At 37.1% G+C, this 25,257-nt stretch overlaps 1 protein-coding gene across 1 annotated transcript; it reads right to left on the bottom strand.

Moving 5' to 3' along the window:
* Window positions 1-68: 68 nt before the first annotated feature.
* LOC139732373 (uncharacterized) lies at window positions 69-24,970 on the bottom strand. Its single transcript, XM_071643240.1, has 2 exons — window positions 24,358-24,970; window positions 69-379 (listed from the first exon to the last, which is right to left on the bottom strand). The coding sequence occupies exons 1-2, from the start codon at window positions 24,968-24,970 to the stop codon at window positions 69-71; spliced, it is 924 nt and encodes a 307-aa protein (XP_071499341.1).
* Between the last annotated feature and the right edge of the window lie 287 nt (window positions 24,971-25,257).

Raw genomic sequence — 25,257 nt, 5'->3', positions numbered from 1 at the left:
CATTGAAACGTGGATCCGACCGTCCATCGTCCAGGCATGCTTGATTTTGCTGTCGGGGGCCTCCATCTTTATGAGAACGCCTCCCACAGTAGAGCTCTCCTCAAGTCTGTCAGGTCTTCAAACATGCTGATGCCTTTGTGCTTCCCTTTGGCGTCCTTGAGCTTCTTCCTATTCCTGAAGAGCATCTGCCGGTACCTGTAAGAGGACAGCTTCACAATGATCGCTCTTGGCTTCTGTGGAGCGCTGTCAGTTAAGGGCTTCTGGCGTCTGATGCGATGGCTCCTGTCGATTGCAGATAGGGGGAGGTCCACATCCATCACTTCCTTGGCGATGCGAATAATGGTCTCGTCTGTGTTATCGATGTTGCCCTGATCAGCCTCTGGAACTCAAACAAAATCTGACACAGTTGCGCCTTGGGTATTGTTCCTGATCATCAGTTTTGATTTTCAGTCGGATCACCTCATTTGCATTTTGTTCTCTCCCCTTCCTCAGTTGCCTGATTTTCTTTTCTAAAGACTGGCATTTGCTTTCCAGGTCAAGTACCCTGCCCTCTTGTTGTTCCAGCCTACTGATCACCTCATTCATCTCGGCATCGACTGCCTCCTTGACAGCTGTTTTGATCACATGGAGTACATCATTGTCCTATAGAATTTCCTTTATCAGTGCTTTGGTGTTACGGGTTGACATAATGGGCAAGAATTTTCGGCTTGATGAATGAATAGTTCAGTGCAATGTAGATTGCAAGGAAGGCGGAAGAAGGCACAAACACAGGAACGATGATGTGGGACTGTAAGGCTGTCTAGTCGATTCTCAGCAACTTGTCAGGATAAAAATGACGGTTAAAGGTCTCTAAATGTAGTAGATCCACTCACTTGGTATAGGTCTTAAAAAAATCTTTAGGTATTGAAGAGTCAGATGACGATGATTAAAACATGTAGTTCAGTTGAAAAACGTAAAAAGAAAAGAGAAGAAAAAGGGAGAGAGAGTCTCAGAGAGTCCGATGAGTCATGAATTTGTAATGAAACTCATTAGATCGCCTGGTGGGATAAAACATTGATTTCGTGAAAACACTGAATTAAAGATGCTGGGAAGTGCATAGACTGACCCAGTTGAAAGAAAAAGAAATCTTTGATTTTTTAAATCTTATATTAATTTTAACAAATAATGTAAGATTTAAACCAAAATAAAGGTTTGTTTTTCTTTCATGCAAGCAATGCACGAGTGTAAAAACAATTTAACTAAACCTAACTACCAAAGTTATTGGAAGAGCATAATGCAATTAAAAAAAAAAAGGTTAAGCTCCGCTGAATGGGGAAATGTTGGTTTTTTTTTTTTCTCCGAATGTGTTCCTTCAATGGAGCCGTTCCTTCAATGGAGCCGCAAACCTTTCTTTGCGCAGTTTGTGTGTATAGTTCTCACGAGGTATTTGCAAATGTCTTGTGTACCATCTCAGGTAGGTACGTGAGACTGTGCCATTGCTGAACTATGTATACTGTCAGTCACATACACGAAGGCATGCGACTTTTAATGCGGGACAACTTTTCGGAGCAAGTTTTCTGGTAATCACAGACAAAATGTTTTCAAAGAGAGTTGACATCTGTATTACGGTAGTTGAAATCATTCCGTTCTTTCTTTTTCTCCTTTTTTTCTCTTTCATTTCTCTCTGTTGTTTATTGGTTTGTTTCCATGATGTAAATTGTATCACCACGGTCACACTTTTAAAATACTTGCCAAGAGCACTTTACAGGCCTATTGAGAAAATGTGAAAATGCAGTTTTTTGTTTACATCAAAGAGATCAAAATCTAACGTCTGGTTGGCAGAGTGACTCTGGATTTGCAAATGCTGAGGATTGGACACAAACACCGGAAAGTTTTCTCCCAATTCAACATGCAGTCTAACCGATGCAATAAAAATTTGATACTAAAAGTGAAAGTACATTACTTTAATAGGGACAATAGTGGCAGAATAATAATGTAATAGTGAAAATAATGATAAAACAACACTAACAACACTAAAAAGATCACAGAGTGCAATGAATGATTGCTGCAAATGAATAGTCTTGTTTTGTGAACCTATAGTGATCCTCTGGACAGTCATTCCCAATCAAATCAATACTGTATGATTGCATGTACATCTAAGGCAGTAATAGTTTTTGATGCGTGGTCGTATAGCTGAGTCCCAAGGAACGCGTCATATAAGTTTCGTGTGATATGCATAATATCAGCACACTGGTGGACCGTATACATGTCAGTGCCTTTTTGGCAAAAACATCGGCAGATTTAGTGATTATTATGAGTCAAATTCCACTTTGCATTTAAATAGATTCATCAAAGTATGTGTTTGATATTGACGATCGAAGTCTGATGCGAATCCTTTCTGCAGCACATGTGATTAAAAATCACAATTTTGCGGGGGATTTGCTTCAATGTTTCGAGTTTCATTGAAATTGCGTACTCCTTCCAGCAGTGTTGACCGTTAGAATCATTAGTGACTACCTGTATTTATTTCACGAGCTACACCATGCAACCCGATCATCATTTCACAACACAGACAGATTACATTGTCTTGCAATCTATCACTCATTTCTTTCCATAGTTCCACAAGAGGTTCAGAACGTTGTTGCTACAAGACGATTCGAACGGGGTGTATTAGTAACTTATGACTCTGCTCTTGCTTCGTTCGGCGGTGTTCAGCGTTTCGACGGGTATAGAATCACATACAGCGCTTACAACGATTCCGGGATACTTGAAACTGAAGACACATCTGTGGTGATCACTGTCCTCCGGTTATCTGTAGCGTATACCATTAACGTGCAGAGTTTCAGTGGCATCCGAGAAGATTTGAAATACTCTCTAGCTAGAAGCACCACTTTTACTCTCGGTGAGTATATTTCCTTCATATATATATATATATTTTTTCTGTAAACTAACACGTTTGTCGCAACTTATTTCTCCAGAGGAGAAGAAAAAAGAACATGTTGTTTTGCAGTTCCTTTTATAGTTTTTTTTTTCAACCTAGTGGCCAGATAAAAATGCCCTTCCTTCCAAATACTTGATATAATCATTTCCATTATCATCGACATTTTGTAATAGGACCTATGGATGATTACAATAGATGATTAAAGATTTTACTTTTGAAACCTGATTTTTTTTTCTTTTGTAATCACATTGTGGTTATAGCCGTGTTCGATTGAAGGAAAGGTCAGTGTATATGCATAATTGTATATGTATGTATATATATATATATATATATATATATATATATATATATATATATATATTTAAATTACAAACCCTTTTTCGAATTGAAGATTAGAAGCAATTTATAATAACGCAAACTGTGAAAATTCCTGATTCACTGAATAGCTCACATAATGGAGGAATATGCTATACTCATACTTCAACCATGCATGTTCAAAATTGTCTGAGGCTGCTTTATTTTGTTGCTGTTGTTTCGTTTTCACTTAATACCATGTTTGCCATCATGCAGATGAACTCGAATTGACGGAGAGGTCTACCACTTCACTGACCATAGCCTGGAACGTTGCTACATCAGGGAACTACACACTAGCCTATGCAGCTATTAATCTCAGCGTATCCGACACCATCAACGTTGCCGGTGTTCAAAGTTATATGCTCACGAACCTTTCACCCGGCATCGAATATAATATAACTGTTTATATCTACGGAGAAAGCACTATACTTGCAACAGGAACCTTCCGCACAGGTAAGGCTGAAAAGTTTGAAATGTGCGTTTCTCTCTCGAAGGCTATTAGGGAGCTTTTAATAGACTTTGACGCGCGGATGTTTGAGACGACGTGTGCGCTGGACGTTCTCCTCTCCCCTGCCTCATGTAGAAAAGTAGCTTTAGATTAATACGAGTGGGTTGGGACACAACGTATGAAAAATAAAATGGCGCCCCCATATGACTGGTGCATGAAGTAGTCCTCTACGTCGCAAACTGTGCGGACGTAAAAATAGCCCAGTACCACAGAACTCTTACACATAGAAGAATCACACCCATTCACAACCCGCTGAGCTCGGTGTCGCCACCGCGCGCCCCGGATGTGACGCCTCAGTGCACACACCGCCATGTTGCTTAGCGGAACCTCAGCAGCTCCTCGCGAGTACGATACGGTCAACTCACTGATCGGACAGTATGACAGCCGCTCATAGCCCTTGATATTTACTTGAACTTGTAAACTGTCTAACTGGTACTTCTCAATCCAGCGTTGACCACAGATTCATGTACTCATATTTATTTCACACTCTTCCCTGAAAGTTGTCTGTCTTGAAACAGGTGTTTTTCCCCTTTCGGATAGATCTATTTGACTTCGGAGACGTGATCTCCTTTGGTATAAAATAATCTAAGACGCGCGCCTGTCCTTGTCTGTGTCCTGCCATTTTTCTGATACCCCTCTCAACCCTATGTCTTGCATTTTTTCCCCTCCAATGATATTGTAAGAAGATGTGTGTTCGTGCTTTTGATTTTTCTCCCATTAAACAGGTCAAATTAAATTTCCAGTTAGTCCAGTTGTAAAAATCAATGATTGGTGGATATGATCATGTACTGTAATACATCTTCCCCATCTGACATATACTCGTTCAACATAATATTAGAAATTTGGAAGACGACATCACCTTAATTATCTATATTCCTGCTGTTATCATTATCATTAGTAGTGTGTAGTACAATGTAGTTATCACTATTGCACATAATTATTGGTATAGGAAGCAATATGCCTATAGGCATATATACACTGTATATCTGTATACATGAAATAAAACAGAAATCGAGTTCATGCTAATCACCGACAATTTATTTCACCACACCAATTTTTGAGCGATTTGCAACAACACTTGAGAAAGAGCGAATCGCTCCAATATTTGTGTGCTGTAAATAAATTGTTGGTGATCAACATGAACTTGGTTCCTGTTTTACTTTCGATATCATGATATTGCTGCACCAACAAGTAGACTACCCGGTACTCAATATATATATATATATATATATATATATATATATATATATATACATATAGTGGTATTATTATCCGCGTGTTGGAATAAGAGCATGACGACGATGAAGACAAACAAGTTGACATAATGCATTAGAATCCAACTTCATTTATTTGTAAACCAATTTTCGACCCTTGCACGGATCTTCCTCAGGGTGGAAGATCCGTGCAAGGGTCGAAAATTTGGTTTACAAATAAATGAAGTTGGATTCTAATGCATTATGTCAACTTGTTTGTCTTCATCGTCTATATATATGTATATATATATATATATATATATATATATATATATGTATTCACACACTCACACACACACACTTTACAAGCATGAACTCCTTTCAAGATTGTCTTCCTACAAAAAAAAAAAACAGGAAGTTAAGTTGGACAGAGTTAATTTTCCTGATTTTTTACAATTTATTTGACATTTATCAAGGTCAAAGTTGATTGCTGAGAATCAACCACAGTACAGTGATATACCATTTGCTTGAAGTACATGTACCATTATCATACCTAATACGGCAGCTATAATCACAGGCAGTACATGCGTCAGGAACATATTATGCAAATGATAGGCAAGACCACCAGTGTCGCAAATTTGTGACAACTATTGTAATCACAAAAGCAAATGCATATACAAATGTATACATCTATAATGGACATGCAATAGGGCAACAACATAAAATTCATGAATAGTGAACACTGTCTGGCAAGATTATCTAAGGCAATGCATCAATATAGTGCACAATTTCACTTGCCCTTGATAGCTTCAAGCGTGATTCAAAAAGAAAATCCTAATGAGTGTAAAAACGTACTATGGTATAGTATGAAAAACATATTGTGTTGATCCGCATGCACTATGGCAATATAAATCTACGAATTATGGACATTGAAAAGAACACCAAAGGCATTCCTGGCAACAGTATTAAAGGCAATACATTTGTAAATGTAAGATTTCACTTGTACTTGTTAGCTCAGCATGATTCAAAATTAAATCCTTAGTAATGAGTTTAACAAAAACTATCCCATACACTGTGTAGTATGAAAACATAATTTGGTAACAACATGTAAGCAAAACAAGTATCACAGATATATACGACAAATGTTGTATATCACGAAAGCAAATGCCTGTATAATCAACTATCATGCAATATAGCAACAACATAAAATCCATAAATAATGAACACTGTCGGGCAAGAATATCAAATGCATTCTTGGCATAACAATATCAACTAAAGGCAATACATGAACATCTGTATAATGCAAGATTTCACACGCACCCGTTTGCTTTAAACGAAATTCAAAAAGAAATCTAAAGAGTGCGAAAGCATACTACACTGTATCTCAAAGTATGTACATGTAGGCAAAACAAGTGTCACAAATATGACAACTACATGTCTTGTATATCATGAAAGCAAATGCATGTACAATCACTTAGCATATGGCAGCAAAATAAAACCATGAATAATGGACACTGGCAAGAATAATAAAAAAAATATCAAAGGCAATACTGTATAATCCATGATTTCACTTGCACTTGTTCGCTTCAAGCGCAATTCAAAATGAAATCCTTATGAGTGTGAAAACATACTATGGTATAGTACGAAATTTTAATGTAGCAACAATATGTAGGCAAGACAAGTCTTGGAAATACATGTATGACAAATATTGCATATTGCGAAAGCAATGTTTCATTAATATGCATTAAATTGGCAAGTTGGCAACAACATAAAATAAATCCATGAATAATGGACACTGTCTGGCAAGAATATGAAAGGCATTCTTGTCAATGATAACAAAGGCAATACATTCATATACACATGTAGTGCAAAATTGCACTTGCTCTTGTTAGGAAGCACCATTTAAAATAAAATCCTGCAATATAGTTTGAAAGAACAGATGTGAATGTGATAAAAACCTAAAATGGCAATAGACCTAAAAACGCTTTATCCTGGCGAGGAAAGCACATTATTTAGAAACAAGACACCAAACAGGTTAGTCATCGCATTCTTCATCAGTGACCAGGATGCGATGTGATGGTAGATTAAAATCCGTTTCTGAAGCAGACATACACACAAGGGTATATGTCTGCTCCTGGTCGGACGGATTTCAAAACTAAAACTCAAATTTCAAACACCTAACATGCAAAATTAAAATTTGTTCTTCTGCATGTACCCTCATGAGATGTTGTGGAAAGTTGAATAAAGTTGGTACAGCATCTGCCCGCAGCCTTGTTATCTGGCCGGTGCGATCGAAGTACTTCTCTTCAAAGTGGTCAGAACACAAGGTAGAGTATGGTTTGGGAATCCAGTGGTCTCTTCTCATGTTCACAATCCATCTTTGGCGAAGAGCAACACCCCTTCTTGGAAATCTAGGATTTTTAACACACAGAGAACATATGATACATGTGAAAATTATTACCATATCAGATTTGTATAGACCTCATATTCATAATCATAAAACATGTGTACCTACAATACAACTATGGCAAGCATGATGATGATTGCATGCATGGACATGGTCCATGGAAAGCTCTTGATAAGATTAATAACAAGGCACCGGCAGCTGACAGTTTATATCCAATATCACCCCTAACTTTGTTGTAAGAAGAGACTTACATGTCAGCGCAATAACAGTTAGTGAGTTACGCATCAGTCAGGTCTTGCTAATTCAGACAGAAGTAAAAATAAACAGATAAAGGTTACCAGAAATTGGGCAGAAACTAGAATCTACAGACTCAGTACTAACGTGACACTGACATTACCTATATGTAGTGTAGTATAGGCCCTAAAGTAAGTAGTTTGAGTAATATACTAAAATAGTTAAATTTATTCAGTATTATCAATATCATTGGAACTTCAGTCTACCCTACAACTGTTCGTACTACTACTACTACTACTACTCTACTTTAATACTAGAGTACACAGTCAGTCTGGACAATCTAGTATCTACTAAACGACTGTAGTGTTGTTACTGACACTGACCCACCACTGGTACTGTGACTCTAGCTACATAAGAATAAATCTACGTGTAAAGTTTACACCTAAGCTCAAATTTACATAAATAGATAGTACTTTTTTCAGGTACAAAGCTGCTTGCCCCAACACACAACGTACAGAGTGTATTGCCCCAGGGCCTAAATTAGGCTTACTTGATCTTTTTTATTTTGCATATTTTGATAGTTGGTGGTAAACACATATGTCGACGGCAAACACAAAATCCAGTATCTGGGACTACCTTTGCTACTGCGCTCACAAGAAAGCCAACATACGACCGATCCGCCTAATTGTAACGTTACTTGGGGAATTAATTACTTGTTATTCTCATCATGGCTTGGTGTCAAACTTACCTGTTTCCAAATCCTTTTGTCAAGTGATTTGTGCAGTTTACAGCCTCATAATACGGCATTTTAATGCCTCGTTCAGGGTCAGAAAACCACGGTACAACATGCAGTCACTGTATATGGATAGCGTCTGCTGGGATTTGCACGCAAAAAAGTTCCGCTATTAAAGCAAAATGGCGGACGTCACGTGACAATGATTCGAGCGACGGCGACAAAACGGGTGGCGAGTGATTCTTCTATGTGTAAGAGTTCTGTGCCCAGTACGCGTAGTGAAAAACTCAAGCAACGAAAGCTAAAAATAGATCAACTTGACGTGCACTTCTGCGCATGCTCAGAACAGGTGGGTTTTTTTTTCCCCTCTGAACGTCCGCGCATCAAAATCTAAAGCTCCCTGTTGTATCAATGCGCCGCGAATATCTTTCAATGACTATTGCATTGCCTCCCATCAAATGATTGTGCAAAGAAGAAGTAGTAAGCCCCTTAGATGTTGTTATATTGTTATTGTTATTACTGTTACCATTACTTTCATTATCACATTATTATTATTATTATTATCGTTATCATTATTACAACACCTACTTGTAGAAGGCTATCTGTGTGTTTCTTGTGTGTTTTTTGTTTGTTTTTTTCTGGGGGAATTTTTAACATAGCAACGAACAGAATTAATTTCAGGGTTGTTCGGTTTCCTTCTACGATGTTCATTATCTCTTGTGAGTTTTCTTTTTTTTTTTCCCTTCTTCTTCTTCATCTTTTTTTCTTGTGGTGGAAGTGAGGTACACCGACTTTCATTATTGAATTTAAAGAGAATGTACCCCCACCCGTCCACCCTTATTGCCACCAAAATAATCTTATCTTTTCTGCATTTTCCGCACTGGGCCACCAGGATAATCAGAAATAATGGCAGCAGTGAGCAGTTTTGTGAAATTTCTCGTGTGTCAAAAATCGTGTAACGTTCGAGTCTGTTGTTGTTGTTTCTTTGTCTGTTCGTTGTTGTTGCTGCTGTTGTTGTTTGGTATAGTTGCAGTTGGGATAATCTAGCAGGTCTGATTGGGTTATCATAGGTCTTGTTGAACTTGAATGAGCTGTCAAAGTGTGGTGCTTCCTTGGTAGTTATCAGAAGGATGGTAATGGAGAAATTACATACTGAAACTGAGTGACCACGTATATCCTCTCATGTACTTCATATCAGTTCTTCGCTGTTTTAATGTCCTCTTCTCCTTTACTTATTTTTTTTTCAAGATATCGATGCATGCATGAGCTACCCTTGCATGAACGGTGCCACGTGCCTTGATGGACCAGACTCATATACCTGTCACTGTGCGCCTGGATTCACTGCCGGCAATTGCTTGCTTAGTATGTCCATTAAGTATTCGTCTGTCCAGTAGTACATGTACATCTGCACGTAAAAGATAAAACCTAAAACCGCTGACAGTCAGGAAAAGGCTTGCATATAGGGGGATAAAGATTGTTTTGTTACTTTGTGTTTTACCGAAAAGATGTAGCAGTATCTATTTTCTTCGTATTTACAACCGTGTTTCTATTCACTACAAGCTTTATATGCATGAATAGAAAGGAGGAAAACAGTAGCAATGCCACAACATACAGGTTATGTCGTCTGTGGGTTTGTTTGTTTTTTTCAAACACCCTGTCTTTGTTCTGTATCTGTGTTTTTTTCTCCGAACTACGAAATGCCAAATGATTTCCGATATTTTAAGATTTTTAAGTTTAGAACTTTATAAATCAGTGTTTTGTGTCCAATAGATATCGATGACTGCAACCCCAACCCGTGCATAAATGGAGGCATTTGCAGCGATGGTACAGATTCACACACCTGCTCATGCTTACCAGGCTTCACTGGAGGAGACTGTGAGAATGGTATGGTGTTATGTTAATCCTGATACTCAGACCTTAAGCTGAATTCAGAACATTCTAACAAGAATACATGACAACAGCAGTAAGAATTTTTATCTATTCATGTTAATTTTTGCATTTATTCCACTTGTAGATGAGCAAGGGAGCTCAAGCCATTACGGGTCAACTGTGCCATTACAGTTAATATAAACGTGTTTTCAATATAATTATATATACACGCACACAGACACACACACACTCACACACACACACACACACACACATATATATATATATATATATATATATATATATATATATATACACTCAGCAAAAAAGGTAAGTTCCCCCCTAGCATTTTTGGATATATCTCAAAAAGTATCTTACCGATTTTTATAATTCAAACGGAAATGGATAAGGAATTGTATTACTCATAACATGAGTGGCAAATCATTGCCACCAGATATTATTATTGGTGTGAAAAAATGCATTTTATGTCAAAATGCATGGAAAAAAAAGTTGCACTTTAGTGATTTGCAATGACTTTTACACTAATAATCAAACAATCACTCATGATTCTGAACATTAAAGCATGGTTGATTGCATATTTCTCTATCTCTTTCTTTTCATGAACATACAGTGAAGTATTTGATAATTGGTATGTCCACCAACAGCTTCAATGACCAGCCGGCATCTCTTCCTCATACTGTTAACTAAAGTTTGTACTTGGCGCTGCTCAATGTTGGCCCATGCTCTCTGCAAGATGCGCTTAAATTCTTGCAGTGAAGTGTCATCTTTCACCTTTTTGCTCGCTTTCCGGTTAATGACATCCCAAAGATTCTCTTCTGAATTACAGTCGGGCTATCTTGCAGGCCACTCCATACGTTCGATGCCATTTCCCTCAACAAACTGATCTGCAACTTTAGCGCATGATGCAAAATTACCATAGGCACAATAATGTGATCAACCCAGATTGGGATTACAAATCACATGGCTTCTACCAATTTTTCATATTGAAAAAGCTATTGTTTAAAAAGTATGCATAACATCTGCTTAATAGGGAAGCACATTGTACCTGAAGAAATTCCTGAGAATTGCACAATTTAAAAAGGTCATTTGCCAATTTACATAGGAATGTGTGTAATATGCTTCATATAGCCTGAAGTGCAACTTTTTTCCCCATGCATTTTGACATAAAATGCGTTTTTTTTTACACCAATAATGATATCTGGTGGCAATGATATGCCACTCATATTTTGAGTAATGAAATTCCCTATCCATTCCCGTTTGAATTATGAAAGTCGGTGAAATACTTTTTGAGATATATCCAAAAATGCTAGGGGGAAATTACTTTTTTTGCTGAGTGTATATATATATATATATATATGAAGAGCTTGCATCCAAAAGGCGCTGAGTCCACTGAAAAAAAGATGGATTTAGCGCTTTTTGGATGCAAGCTCTTCATTTAATATATGTATATGTATATATATATATATATATATATTCATTTCTTCATAATTCACCTCACAATTATGTATATATATATATATATATATATATATATATATGTCAGAGCGTATCAAAAAAAAAAAAGTTACACCTGTGAAAAAAATTTCATGATTACGTTTCAAAATGTATCGGAGATTTTTTTCATATTTATGAATGCCTAATAGTGTCATCTATCAAGTGCAATCAACAAAACAATTTTTTGTTCACACTTGGCTGAACACTGACGCTCTTTGTTCAGAGTGTAAAAAATGACTAGCGCGAAATTGAAAAAAGATGGAAAATTCAGCCAGCGGTCCAAATAAGTGCTCCCATTCAAACATTGCTCTTTTGCTTGAAAGCTTTATGTTATGATAGTCTGGGTTTTTTTGTCAGCTTTATCGTAATTTTAATGATTTCATTTCTAAATTAATCGGTGAGAATTGGAGTGTGTAATTACTTCAAAATCTTTAAAGCACAGTTTTCACAATATACGGACACATCAATACCAAACAACAAGGGAAGAGAGCAGTAAGCAGTGGCTATTTTGGATGAACAAAATACCAAAAACCTAAAAAAAAAAAAAAAAACAGCCTTTAAGCCGGGGGGGGGGGGGGGGGGGGATGGGATGGGAAGGTGGTATTCCCTATGTCGATCTGTCACTTTAAACATGCATACAATTGTGACTGATTGATCGATTGATTGATTGATTGATTGATCGATTGATTGATTAAATGATTGATTGCTTGATTGATTGAATGATTGATTGATTGATTGATTGATTGATTGATTGATTGATTGATTGATTTGAATGATAAATTGGATTGATTGATTGATTGATTGGATTGCTTGAATGATCTGAGGATGCATTAATTTTGTACTTTGTGACTGGCATGTGGGTTCCATATGTCTGTGCATAATTTGTGATAACTGTGCTTAGAACATCTTGATGTTGTTAATCAACCTTCCATAACACAATGGAATCATTTAAAACGTGACAGAAAATCGCCAGAAAATTCCAAAAACTATCATAACATAATCAAAACTGTGAGCAAAAGAGCAATTTGTTTGAATGGTATATATAAATAAATGAAATTTATTTGGACTGCTGGCTGAATTTTCCATCTTCTTTCAATTTGGCGCAAGCCATTTTCACACTCTGGACAAAGAGCGTCAGTGTTCAGCCAAGCGTGAAAAAAAAAAATGTTTTGTTGATTGCATTTGATAGATGAGACTATTGGGTATCCATAAATAAAAATCACTCAAATATCTTGAAATGCTATTTAGACATTTTTTTTTTTCAAAAGTGTAATTTTTTTTTATAAGCCCTGTATATAAAAATATTCAATACACTAATATATGTATATTTCATTCTTGTTTTCACGCATTGGCGATCTCTCTCGTCCCTATAATTTTCATAAAAATAATCGAATTATCATTCTTTTTAGTTTCTGTTTGCGGATGGTCATCCTCGCTTTGATATCAACTATTGCCGTTGATCGGTATTTTGATACTAATTAGGTCTCCAACAGTCAGCGATCAATCTTTGAGTACGCATGGGGATAGAACACTTCTACATTTGGATTCAGTATTATCGTCATTTGCCTAATAATTCGTCGTCTAAATTCCAACTTTCACTATTCTGAAAACAAAACTTGAATTTGAAGCTTGGAATTAATGTTTGTTCAATCTTGAGAGAGCAAAGATCGATGATTGAAATGAACACGAATAGTAGGGAGAGGCGAAAGAGAGGGTGTCAAAAAACCCTTCTCAAAAGACAATTCTACAGTTAAATAAAGACTATAATTAGACTCTCATTTGCCCGAATTCAGGAAGATTGTACAATTATGGGCATGGTTTAAACCATGGACAAAGACCGTAGTTTTGTATGGGGCGCCAATTGCCTATTTTATTACGAAATCAGTCATTTCGTCAACGAAATGGTGATTACGTTACGAAATGTTTTCATATAAATATGGACTGTCCAGCCATAATTTTAATTTCTCAAGTGGAAATTAAACAAATAAACAAACAAACTAGGCCATTAGGCACACCAGTTCGACACTAGGCATAAAGATGACCATGATCGAGTTCGACATTTCCATCACGGGACCTGATGTGCCTTTCCCTTGGTCCTTTTGGTTTAGTGTCGAACTCGTGGGCCTTGTTTACCAGTCCGCTATGTCCTACTGTCAGACTCATGATGGGTCTAAATTTACCAAGACACTAGTGTCGGATGTTGGTACGTTCGCATGTTATGCATACTGCAGTCATGTTGATTGCTGACCTCATTGAACTTAACCCTAACTAGGCCGGGCTATTTAGGTAGTTGATAGAGCCGGGGGGGGGGGGGGGGGGGGGGGGGGTTCCCAGCCCCCCCCCCCCTCCAGATCTATGCATAATGATACATGAAATACCTATTTGGTATAAATCACAGAATAAAGCTCAAAATAGGCACTTTTTTGTGTAGATATTCTTTTTAGTGTCCTTAGCAAATGTAATAAAAAAGAATTGTGGTATCAGAAAAAATTCTTAAGTATTTCATTGTTTTTTGAATTTCTTACGTATTTCTTTGTTTTTCGACTTTGTGTTTTTCATTGTTTTTTCGATGAAATTTGTCCGCGACATCGCTCCGAACAAGAAAATATGTTATTCATTGATTTTAATCAATAAAACACCCAAATAATCATGCTTTTATGAAATTTGCGTGTAGGCACAGTTTGCATTGAAATTGAACACAAATTCACGTTTTTGAGCAATTTTTGGTCTGACATGCATGTACATATCTATGCGTAACTTCCGAACTGCGCACCCGGGCGACGCAAATTTGGTGTCAAAAGATGCGGGAGACTCGAGAAAAAAAAGTCATGAAACGTCGCGGCGATAGCTTCTTGCGATTGCGATACATCGCGCGGAACGTCGAGGGGGGGGGGCCTCGGAGGCCACCCGCGGCGCCCCCCCACCCCCCCCCCCCCCCCCCGGCCTAGTTAGGGTTAACAACGTAATAATTAACTTTAGGAGTGAATTCCTCGTGGTCTCTTTTTTTTTAAACAACAATAACGTTTTGTTGAAATTCAAATATTGTATGCTTTTTCTTTATGCTAGGTGTTACAAGAAAAACACCAACATTCCCACTCTTGATCCTTAATAGTGTGAAAACTATACATCATCTGATAACACTGTCATTAATATGAGTAATAGCTGAATAGTGTGTAAAATTTAGTTGAAGGTGATTGAATATGAGAGCATGAATCAGTTTCGTTAGATATATGATTAATTCTAAGGTTAAGTTCCAGATTTTGTTCAAATTTAAACCCTCAGTATAAAATTGAACTTAACACAAGAATCAATCATGTGTATTGAGTGTGTAGCTTACAATGACCCAGAACAATAGACATGAATACCACGAATACCCCTTTTATCAGTCAGAACTGTGCTGACTAGGCTTCTGGCCTCTTGCTCCAATTTTCAATGTTCAATTCAATTTCAATTCAATCATAGTTTATTTCCAGTCAACGAAAATTAAAACATAGTACAAAGTATACATGTCATGAAATGATATTGTTCAAACATTTGCAAAAGATTCATGCAGTATGTATAACAACACAATATATATATATATATATATATATATATATATATATAATATATGTATATATATATATATATATATATATATATATATATATGTGACCGTGCACCTCAAAACGAACATAAAGTCGCACACACTGATTTTGCATGAGGACTGAATATAAGTGAAATGGGTCAAACTAGCCGAACTTGACTTTTCCATATTTTCTGAAAGAGCGGGTCTTCTTTTACATTATGATAAAATTTGGTATCATAAAACGGGCAGGAAAGTGTGTTTTTTTAGCAGTTTATCTCGAACATTTTTGGTAGAATAGTGTGATTAGGTGTGTCTTTAGAATCCCTTTTTCATTTCTGAAAAACCTTGTCCACACTCTTCACTTTCAACTCTAATAACTTTTGAAAAGATAGTGCTACTGCTTTGAAAGTTGGCATTAATTATGGACAGAATGTGTTAATGAGGCATGCCTAATTTCATTTTAATCTGATAATCTCTTCATTGTTGTTACTCTGGTGGTTTACTTCCTGTTTTTGTCCCATTCATCGCACAGCCAGCACGGTTTGGTAAAGATTAAGCGCTTGAATAGACACTGTACTTCAGAGCCTCTTTTCTCAGTTCCCACTTTTCCCGAGTCTGTGCTTTCTTTCCAATATTTAGATAGGTTAGGAGAGTCTATTTGATTTGAGTTATACATCATTTTAAAGCTTAAAGTCTGCTCTTTCAGAATATGGTCTTAACAAAAAATTCATGTCTGGCGACTTTTTGTTTGTTTTGAGGTTCAGGGTCACATATATCCAATAATTAGGAGGAACAATGCATACATACTTCGTGGGCGTGCGGAAAATAAGTTCAATTATGGAAAATAGTGATCCACTCAAAAGCAAAGCTTGTTGGATGTGGATCGCTAGATAAAAAATGAGCAAACAATATATCATTCAAGTTTTTTTTTATAACTATTGTATTTAATGTAAATCATTTAAGTCATTTGTAGAAATAAACATGTATTTATTTTGAGATACGCAGGGTTACGCAGATACACACGAGTGCTTTATTAATAATTCATCACCGTTCATGATGGATTGCCCTGGGCAATGCTAGTCTGAATTCATGGTAAAGAGTGAAATGCATGCACATGAAAAAGAAATGATAATAAGCACATGTTTTCATATGTGCATGCATATACTCATTTCAGGATGAATAAAGACTCGCTGTGATAGTGGAATTTCTCATGAATTTGTAATAGAGCATTCCAATCCTGGCCATTGGTCAGGACCATGCACTGTCAAGGTGTTAACCACACACTTCCATGCACATCAATCACCCCTGGGCAAAATTAAAATTTTGTACAGAGCTAGGGTTGAAAACAAAGCAAAATCTCAATTTAACTTTAAAAATAAATCTGAATTTAATGAAACTGATTTATGCTAAGATAACCTCCCACAAAATTGTACACTCGTCTGCTATTACTGATATCAATGTTAGTGTTATGTGATGATATATATATATATATATATATATATATACATATACATATATATATAGTTTTTGAACTATTAAGGATCAAAAATGGGAAATGCTTACTAAGCGATTAAAGGTCAATGACGTAAACACTAGACACTTGTGGGGATGATGCAGGAAAGATATCACCCTGCCCTTCATTCATTACTGTTGGATACGATAATTTTATCATCGTTGTTTGATTTCTTTAATCTTGTCCAGAGCTGGATCCATGTGATAGCCAGCCCTGTCTGAACGGAGGTTTCTGCTATAAATCACCGGTATCGTACAGCTACTCCTGTTCTTGTCTTTCATGGTACGGAGGAATAAATTGTGAAACCGGTAAGTCCTATACATTTTGGATTTGGCTATTGCATCCACACTCCCAGTTGTATGAAGTTGCATTAGTTTTTGTCACATTTGCCTTATCTGCCAGAAAACTCTACACATGCATCCTTGTACAGGACAACCAGAAAGGCATATGCTTCGATTTAGCATGATATCGGATCTGCGTTTGATACATTGGATTATCTTTATATCTCCCGAAACATTGAATATTTAGGGCTGATTACGTCGACGTAGGGTAATTTCCAAACAGTTGTAATACAAACAACTCGACGATTTATTGGACTAAATGCAGTATAATCGCTGCGTGCTATAGAAAAATTTGAACTACCGTAATACTGACACTGGCTGTCGGAAGGAAGACCAATACGTGGCCTGTAGCCCGTTTAGCGCTATTGCTGTAGGAGATGACTTGTCCAACGGAGAGTTTTGCATTTATTATGCCCTTTAGCGAAATAAATCACAGCTTGCCTATCTACCCCCCCCCCCCCATTCCTGCTTGAAATTCAGATTTTAATGCCTGCCGAAGCAACCCGTGTGACAACGGGGCTACTTGCGTCAATGATGGGAGTGACTATTCCTGCGAATGCTCTCTAGGATTTACCGGATTATACTGTCAAAACGGTAAAAAAAAAAAAACTTTGTTGTGTGCTCTCTCTGTCTGTCTGTCTGTCTCTCTCTCTCTCTGTGTGTGTCTCTCTCTCTCTCTCTCTCTAACTCTTTCTATACAATTGTGTGTGTGTTTGTGTGTGTGTGTGTCCTTCCCTCTTCAGGTATATATATATATATATTCGTATAACACTAATGTTTATGTATTCTCTCAAATACTAGTATCATTATCGTTTACCTTTTGCATATTTATCTGTACTGTCTGTATCACAAATAAATATGTGTCTCGACAGTTGATGAAAAAAAAAGCTTTGTTTTTCAGAGTTTCTAAGATATCATTATACGTTATTATCTGTGAAGTGCATTGAATTTTCTCTTGTCAATGTATATGTAACGCACGACACATTGAACTTGCGCTGTAGTGTTTAAGGGCTATAGACATAGGCCTATAGCGAAGGCGCGCTAACGATATAGCAGCCCAGACTAATAAACGCCTGACCCTTGTTTTGATTTGGAGATAATGGAATGGTGATGATTCCAAATCTGATCAATGACACTCACTATAATCTTTCTATTTTTTGTTTTTGACAAAATGCAAAAAACCAAAAAGACTGTCAAAAGTAGGAATTTGACGAAGATTATAATGAACTTTTATTCGGTTGCCTGTTATTCCTCTAAACCTTGTGTACTTTTGTTCCTTGAATCTCTTTCTACATAATCATATTATGCAAGTGCGTTTTCGTCTCATATGGCGACGTGCCGTGTATAAGGACAATTTTCATGTCAAAAATGGTCGTTACTCGTATACTTACGCGTAGTACACTGCAGTATGAATGACAAAAAAGAAGAGGAAACATGGATAACTAGATATTTCGCTACGGCGACTGATATGCCTCCGCCATAATGCATGGTTCTCCTAATAGGTCTATAGTACAATGTCTTGACAATGTGTGATGACAGTTTCACACAATTGGCAAAATATCAAAATGACAGGTTTGACATAAATGTACTGAATGTTCACTTTCCTAGAACTAGGTTCAATTGGATGAATGATTAAAATGTCAGAGAGCAGGTATTTGGGGAACTGATGATTTTTACTTGACTTTTGACCCTTTTATAAGTTTATGCATTGAGTAATATTCAAGGTATTGAGAAAAGTGTTTCAGTATCAAATGGAAAAAATAATAGCATTATCTAAATCTGGCCTTTGACCTTTGACCTCACAGTTCCAAAGAGAATCACTGTTAGGTTGAACATGCATAAATATGTAAGTTTCATTATGATACCTTGAATTACTTTTAAGATATGGAGGAAAAAGTGCAATTCAGCACTTTCACTTGACCTTTGACATTTTGACCTTTGACCTTTTGGCAAGAAACTTTCCACAGAATATATATTGGGTAATACATGTATACATCAAGTTAAAAAAAACAAAAAAACCTTCAGGCATTGCATGAATATAAGAAAAGTAGTGATATTTTGAGGAGTTGACCTGTGACCCCCTGACCTTTGAACCATGACCCCCAATTTCCCTAGATAACCACTGCCCATTGGAACAAGCATATATACTAAGTTCCATGAAGATGCCTTGAACCATTTGCGAGATATGGAGAAAAACATTAATTTTCAAACTTTTTTTCACAAAATAACCTGTGACCTTTGACCTTTGACCCCGTGACCCTAAAATCCAAACAAAGTATTATCCCTCCAGGATATATTCTCATACCAAAATTTGATGTAAAACCACCACACGGTTCTTGAGATATCGACAAAAACAAAACGGGACGGACGTACGGACGGACGGACGTACGGACGGACTGACGGACGGACGTACGTACGGACGGACGGACGACCCGAAAACATAATGCCTCCGGCCACTTCGTTGGCGGAGGCATAAAAATATGAAACAGTTTGTGTATGTGTGTGTGTGTGTGTGTGTGTGTGTGTGACTGTCACATAATTGTCTACGCTGTTTTAAATCAAGATTGTTATACTCATTACAAATCTGATGGGGGTCATTTACACAAAGTTGTTCTTTTCTTCTTTTACAATGTTAAAAAAACGAAATAAAACTCCCAACTAGCAACTGGATTTTCATCAGGTGCATATCATACACACAGACTGGAACTTGTGACGCTTATGTTGTTAAACATCATAATGTTATTGCTATAGTGATAATAAAGCATAATCAAGTTTGTATTTGTAATTAAGATACCAACAGTGACGACACTGGAGTCAAAAGGGACCTGAGCTTTCGATCCAAGCAGAATCTTCGTCAGAGGCAAAATGATTGTTTTTCTGCAAGGATCAAAAACTCAGGCCCCTTTTGACTCCATTTGTGACCCTGCACCTCAAAACAAACAAAAAGTCGCCAGACATGAATTTTTAGTTAAGACCATATTCTGAAAGAGCAGACTTTTAAGCTTTAAAATGATGTATAACTCACATCAAATGGACTCTCCTAACCTATCTAAATATTGGAAAGAAAGCACAAACTCAGGGAAAGAGTGAACTGAGAAAAGAGGCTCTGAAGTACAGTGTCTATTCAAGCGCTTAATCTTTACCAAACCGTGCTGGCTGTGCGATGAATGGGACAAAAAACAGGAAGTAAACCACCAGAATAACAACAATGAAGGGATTATCAGATTAAACTGAAATTAAGCATGCCTCATAACACATTCTGTCCATAATCAATGCCAACTTTCAAAGCAGTGACACTATCCTTTCAAAAGTTATTAGAGTTGAAAGTGAAGAGTGTGGACAAGGTTTTTCAGAAATGAAAAAGGGATTCTAAAGACACCTAATCACACTATTCTACCAAAAATGTTCGAGATAAACTGCTAAAAAACACTTTCCTGCCCGTTTTATGATACCAAAATTTAGCATAATGTAAAAGAAGACCCGCTCTTTCAGAAAATATGAAAAAGTCAAGTTCGGCTAGGTTGACCCATTTCACTTATTTTCAGTCCTCACGCAAAATCAGCGTGTGCGACTTTACGTTCGTTTTGAGGTGCACGGTCACATTTAACTCCATTGGATAAGCAGTTTTCAGCAGCTTTTTTTTGCTACTATGAGTACACTAGCGAACCTTCTAGATGACTGTCCTGCCCTACATCTAAACGCAATAATATGTACTATAACTATAAGTATTCGTTACACCAACAATAGGGACTCTTTCAGCTTTCTCCCCGTTCCAAACTGTTTATTGTATACAATAATAATGATAATAACAATAATAATCATCATCATCATCATCATTAGCATTATTATAATGATAATTACAATAACAGCAAATTCTTATATAGCGCATTTCAGACTTAAGAGGATTTCAATGCGCTTAAGGCCCCGTCACACTACAGTGAAAGCCCGACGAATGCCCAACGTATGTCCAATAAATTTGAAAATTTGAAGATATGTTAACATCCATTGTAATACCAGAATAGTTCGTAACATGCTTGGCGTTCTTTGTATTCATTAGCTATTCGTCGTGATTCGCAGAGATATGCTGGAGCCGATTTTATTTTCTAAACATGTCCAAAATCTCCAGCGTATCTCTGCGAATCCCTATGAATAGCTAATGAATTCAAAGAACGTCAGACATGCAAACTGTCTTCACATTTTCGAATTCGTTGGGCTTTCGCTTGGCATGCGTTGGGCATTCACTGTAGTGTGACGGGGCCAGTACACAACAAATTCTACCGTAATACAAAATATAGTAATATACATTGCAATTTACCAAACACAACATATTCTAAAATAACTATTTCTTATACGTGTAAAGGGTCAGAGTTGCCAATGCATCTTACAATACTAGACTTAGGAGTTAGACTAGACTGGACTTCGAAACAAATTAGGGGATCAGTTCAATTCGTGATCGGAGCCATTGGCCATTAAATTTTTGAGATGTTCATCAATTCGAACTTGGAGTTTTGCGGACGATAAGCTAAAGGTTCTGTAAATGATATGAGATGTGTATTGCACAAAATCTCCATGTTCCATTCGAAGCGTAAACTGCAATTTCAAGCAATATTTTTTGATAAAATCCCGACATGCAGTCAGTAGACAGAGGTCATGTTGCAAAAGCCTAATACATGATGTACAATTTATAAAAATCTAGCAAAATGATAATTAAGCTACTGTTTAATTAAGAGAAAGAAAAAAGTCATGCCAACTGGCATTTCGGAGCAAACAACGGTCTACCATAAAGATATCATACCATAATGATCAATTTTACATATTAGTATTGAATTGATTTTCTGCTGACGACGTCATGAAATTGAAAAACTAATGATATATTCGATGGACAATTTGATAAGATACAACATTCTGGAATTTTAGGACAAAATTAGTAGAACATTGGATGAGATATGCTCGGATAAAGTTGACGTCATCAATTAAAAATGACAAGGTTAACTTCAAACATTTTGATTTTTTTCCACAACGATGACGTCATCAAAATAAAAAGTTATCTTTACTTTGACAAGGAATATCGTATGAAGCTACATTGTATACACCATACTGAAATCTGGTCGAAAACAAATTCAGAATAACTTAAGTGAGGTAAGATCAAATTAAAGATTGACATCATGTACTCGACGTTTTCACAGTAATGACGTCATGAAATTGAAAGGTTGTTACTAAAAGTTCGATAGACAATTAATGAGCTTCACTATAACCAAATTGTGGTAAAAAGATTGTCTGGTAAAGGTGAGATTTGCTTTAAACAGTTTGAAATTTCATGACGTCATTTTTTTTCTTAACAATCATCAAAATTTTTAGGCATGAATTCGGCATTCAAATTAAAAACAGGGAGATGATTGAAAGTGTCATCTACATTATATATCGAAATCTGGGAGAAATCAGTTCAAGTTAGCTGCTACCAAGCTGTCAAAAGCATGTCAAACAATACTTCGCCAAGCAATGAAATAGAATTCTATAGACATAAAACGTAAAAGGTTTAAATAATACAAGACTAACTCTAATTGACCTTTTCTCACACTAATAAGGCTATAAAAGTAAAAAGAAAACAAATGTTGGGTTGTATCATTGCTTAACTTTCGACTTCAACTTTAAGACGTGATTCAGACATTAATCAAGTAAAAAATATGTTTCTTGCAAATTATTGTTATTTCGAAAGAATATTCAACATGTTTCAACGTGCTGCAATTTTAGTACTTATTGGACAAGTTATCAAAAGTTCGAATAAACTTTCATTCTGATGACGTCATTATGAACTTTCATATTTCAACTTCATGCAGGAATCGATACCTTCAAATCGTTTTGCCGGCCTTACAGACCCATTAAATGACTCACTATGACTCATCACATTTCAAAATATGTAGAGAGAAAAAAAACATAATCTTATAGGGGTCATCGGCCACCCTAACGTGCTATGATGGATTTACAATATGCATTTTTCACATATGAAAAGTTTTACACCGTATATCGCCATTAACATATACACGGAATTTCAACTTTGACGGGGCCGTACGAGGTTATATCTAGTCGGAGAGCATTGAAAGTTCGTCAGAATATTTCCAACAAAAATTTAAAAACCGAATCCCAAAACTCACGGAATAGTTTTATTCACAACAATATTGCTCAGTAAAACTCGTGAATTGAACAAGGTACCCGTATGTATCTGGAGGCAGACGCGCTACCGACTATAAAGCCAAATCACAGTACAATTGATGATTATCTTACTCTATCACTTTGCTGTACGGATGAACGAAATACTTCTAAGGTCCATGTTTACCTTCATCACAGTCGTTCCCTTGTCAATCCAGTATTACCAACAATGGCTTTCCTCAACCCTAAATATCACTTAGCGTTTGTGCGTAGCAGTGTCTCAATCCTGGAATTATAATATGTGACCCCCTGCAACAAAAGGATCCAAAAGTTGCCTGAGGACAATTTTCTGAAAATGACATGCTATTATTCCCTTACTCTTCCACTTTAATGTTTAGTATAATTGTATAACATAATTCATAAAAGTACTCGGTTGCGGAGGTATCGATGATTTTATTAGCGCATGTCGAGTGGTTTAGGAAATCAGCGGTTCGAGAACACCGCCTTCAAAGTTTTCTTTCCGACGCTATCAGGATAAAGGGGAAGCAAGAGAGTTTTCACCATTTGACAATAGAAGGTACGCTCCTAGCAACCTCCGCGATGTTCATTCAAGCTACGCATTCGGTCTACGCACAACCAATCAGTAACCAGGATGCATTGCACTGACCAATGAGATCACTCCCTCGTTGCTAGGGGCGGAGTCTAGCTGCGCCGCTAAATCCAAATCTTCGGACACTTTTCTGTTCCGTTGAAAGTTGGAAAATCATGGCCAAGAAAAATGTTATTTTCTTGTCTTTCCTGTGATCATTTAGCTTCGAAACTTCGGCAGATGACAGAAGATACATTAGACTACAAAATTATGTCAAAAACAGAAACCCGAACGTTCTGACGGATTTTGATGATCTGGCTTCAAACTCGATTTTCTCGGCTCACCCGTCAGCGACTTTAGGATCCTTTTGTTGAAGCGGGTTACATATGTTTTATTATCTACATTGACAGATGTCAGCGTTGCTCCATCATAATTCAGAATCAAACTTCGTTTTCTGCTTGTCTACCGAAATCATGTAAGCTTTGTTCAAGTCGCTTCCAGCAACGTTCTTCATCCAGGTTGTTCCACTCTAGCGTGATCAAACGATCGACAAGAACCCTTATGGCCTCGGGGAGATTCTCCAAGAGCACTGGATCGAGAAGTATCAGGATCAAATCAGTTTGCTTGATATGGGGTGGTCCAAGATCATCTCGATGGAGGTAGTCACATGCGACTTCCAGAGCCTGCCTGCATCTGGCGTCAATAACGAAAGCATGGCTAATTACGAACACGGCACACATACTCGCCACAAGCGACTCTCGTAAACCATTCAATCTCTTAACACCAAGGCGGAAGTCGCGGATTAGCGGCAGGCAGAGTCGGAAGTTGTTAGGATGATTTTCTAAACGCGGTCGGAGACGTTCGTCTACGAATTCCACTTCGTCATCGTGATGGTAGACGGCGGCATCATAAACTAAACGTTCTTCTTGTCCATTATTCTTTTTCCGTCGAAGACCTCGACCTGCGAATATAAATCCTCCTCTCATCAATTTGATGCGCCTAAATCGTATAAATACGACCACGCCGAAGATCACGGCAGCAAAGGCCAAAATACCGACTCCTCCGCCAATCGCGTACATTCGTTTATTACTGTTCATTAAAAGCAAGGGAACGTTGACGTCTGTCGCCGAAAGGTTCGAATCGATGCGGTCGTTAAAACAAATATCCCAATATACAGTTTTAAAAGGCTTCCCCCAGTATTTCAATGGAGACGCACATTCGTACTCGCATGTTTGAAGTTTCCCCTTGGTCCAATCCAGTGGTGAAAATAAGAAATTATCATATAGAGGCATCAAGTCGCACAAGTGGGAATCACAAAGGAATGGGTTATGGCACAGTTTAACCTCAGGCCAGGAAGAATTATATA

The sequence above is a fragment of the Diadema antillarum genome, unplaced genomic scaffold (assembly GCF_040938485.1).
Source record: "Diadema antillarum isolate AM-2024a unplaced genomic scaffold, OU_Dant_1.0 seq00000415_RagTag, whole genome shotgun sequence".
Lineage (NCBI taxonomy): Eukaryota > Metazoa > Echinodermata > Echinoidea > Diadematoida > Diadematidae > Diadema > Diadema antillarum.
Note: the sequence above shows the minus strand (reverse complement) of the source record. Positions and strands in the feature narration are given on the sequence as shown.

Bases quoted from the DNA above. Each gene is read 5' to 3' on its own strand.
- LOC139732373 (XM_071643240.1), bottom strand. From the start codon at position 24,970: ATGTACGCGATTGGCGGAGGAGTCGGTATTTTGGCCTTTGCTGCCGTG. The intron at 380-24,357 runs GTAGACAAGCAG...TTTGAGTTCCAG, and splicing joins ACAAAGCTTACATGATTTCG to AGGCTGATCAGGGCAACATC.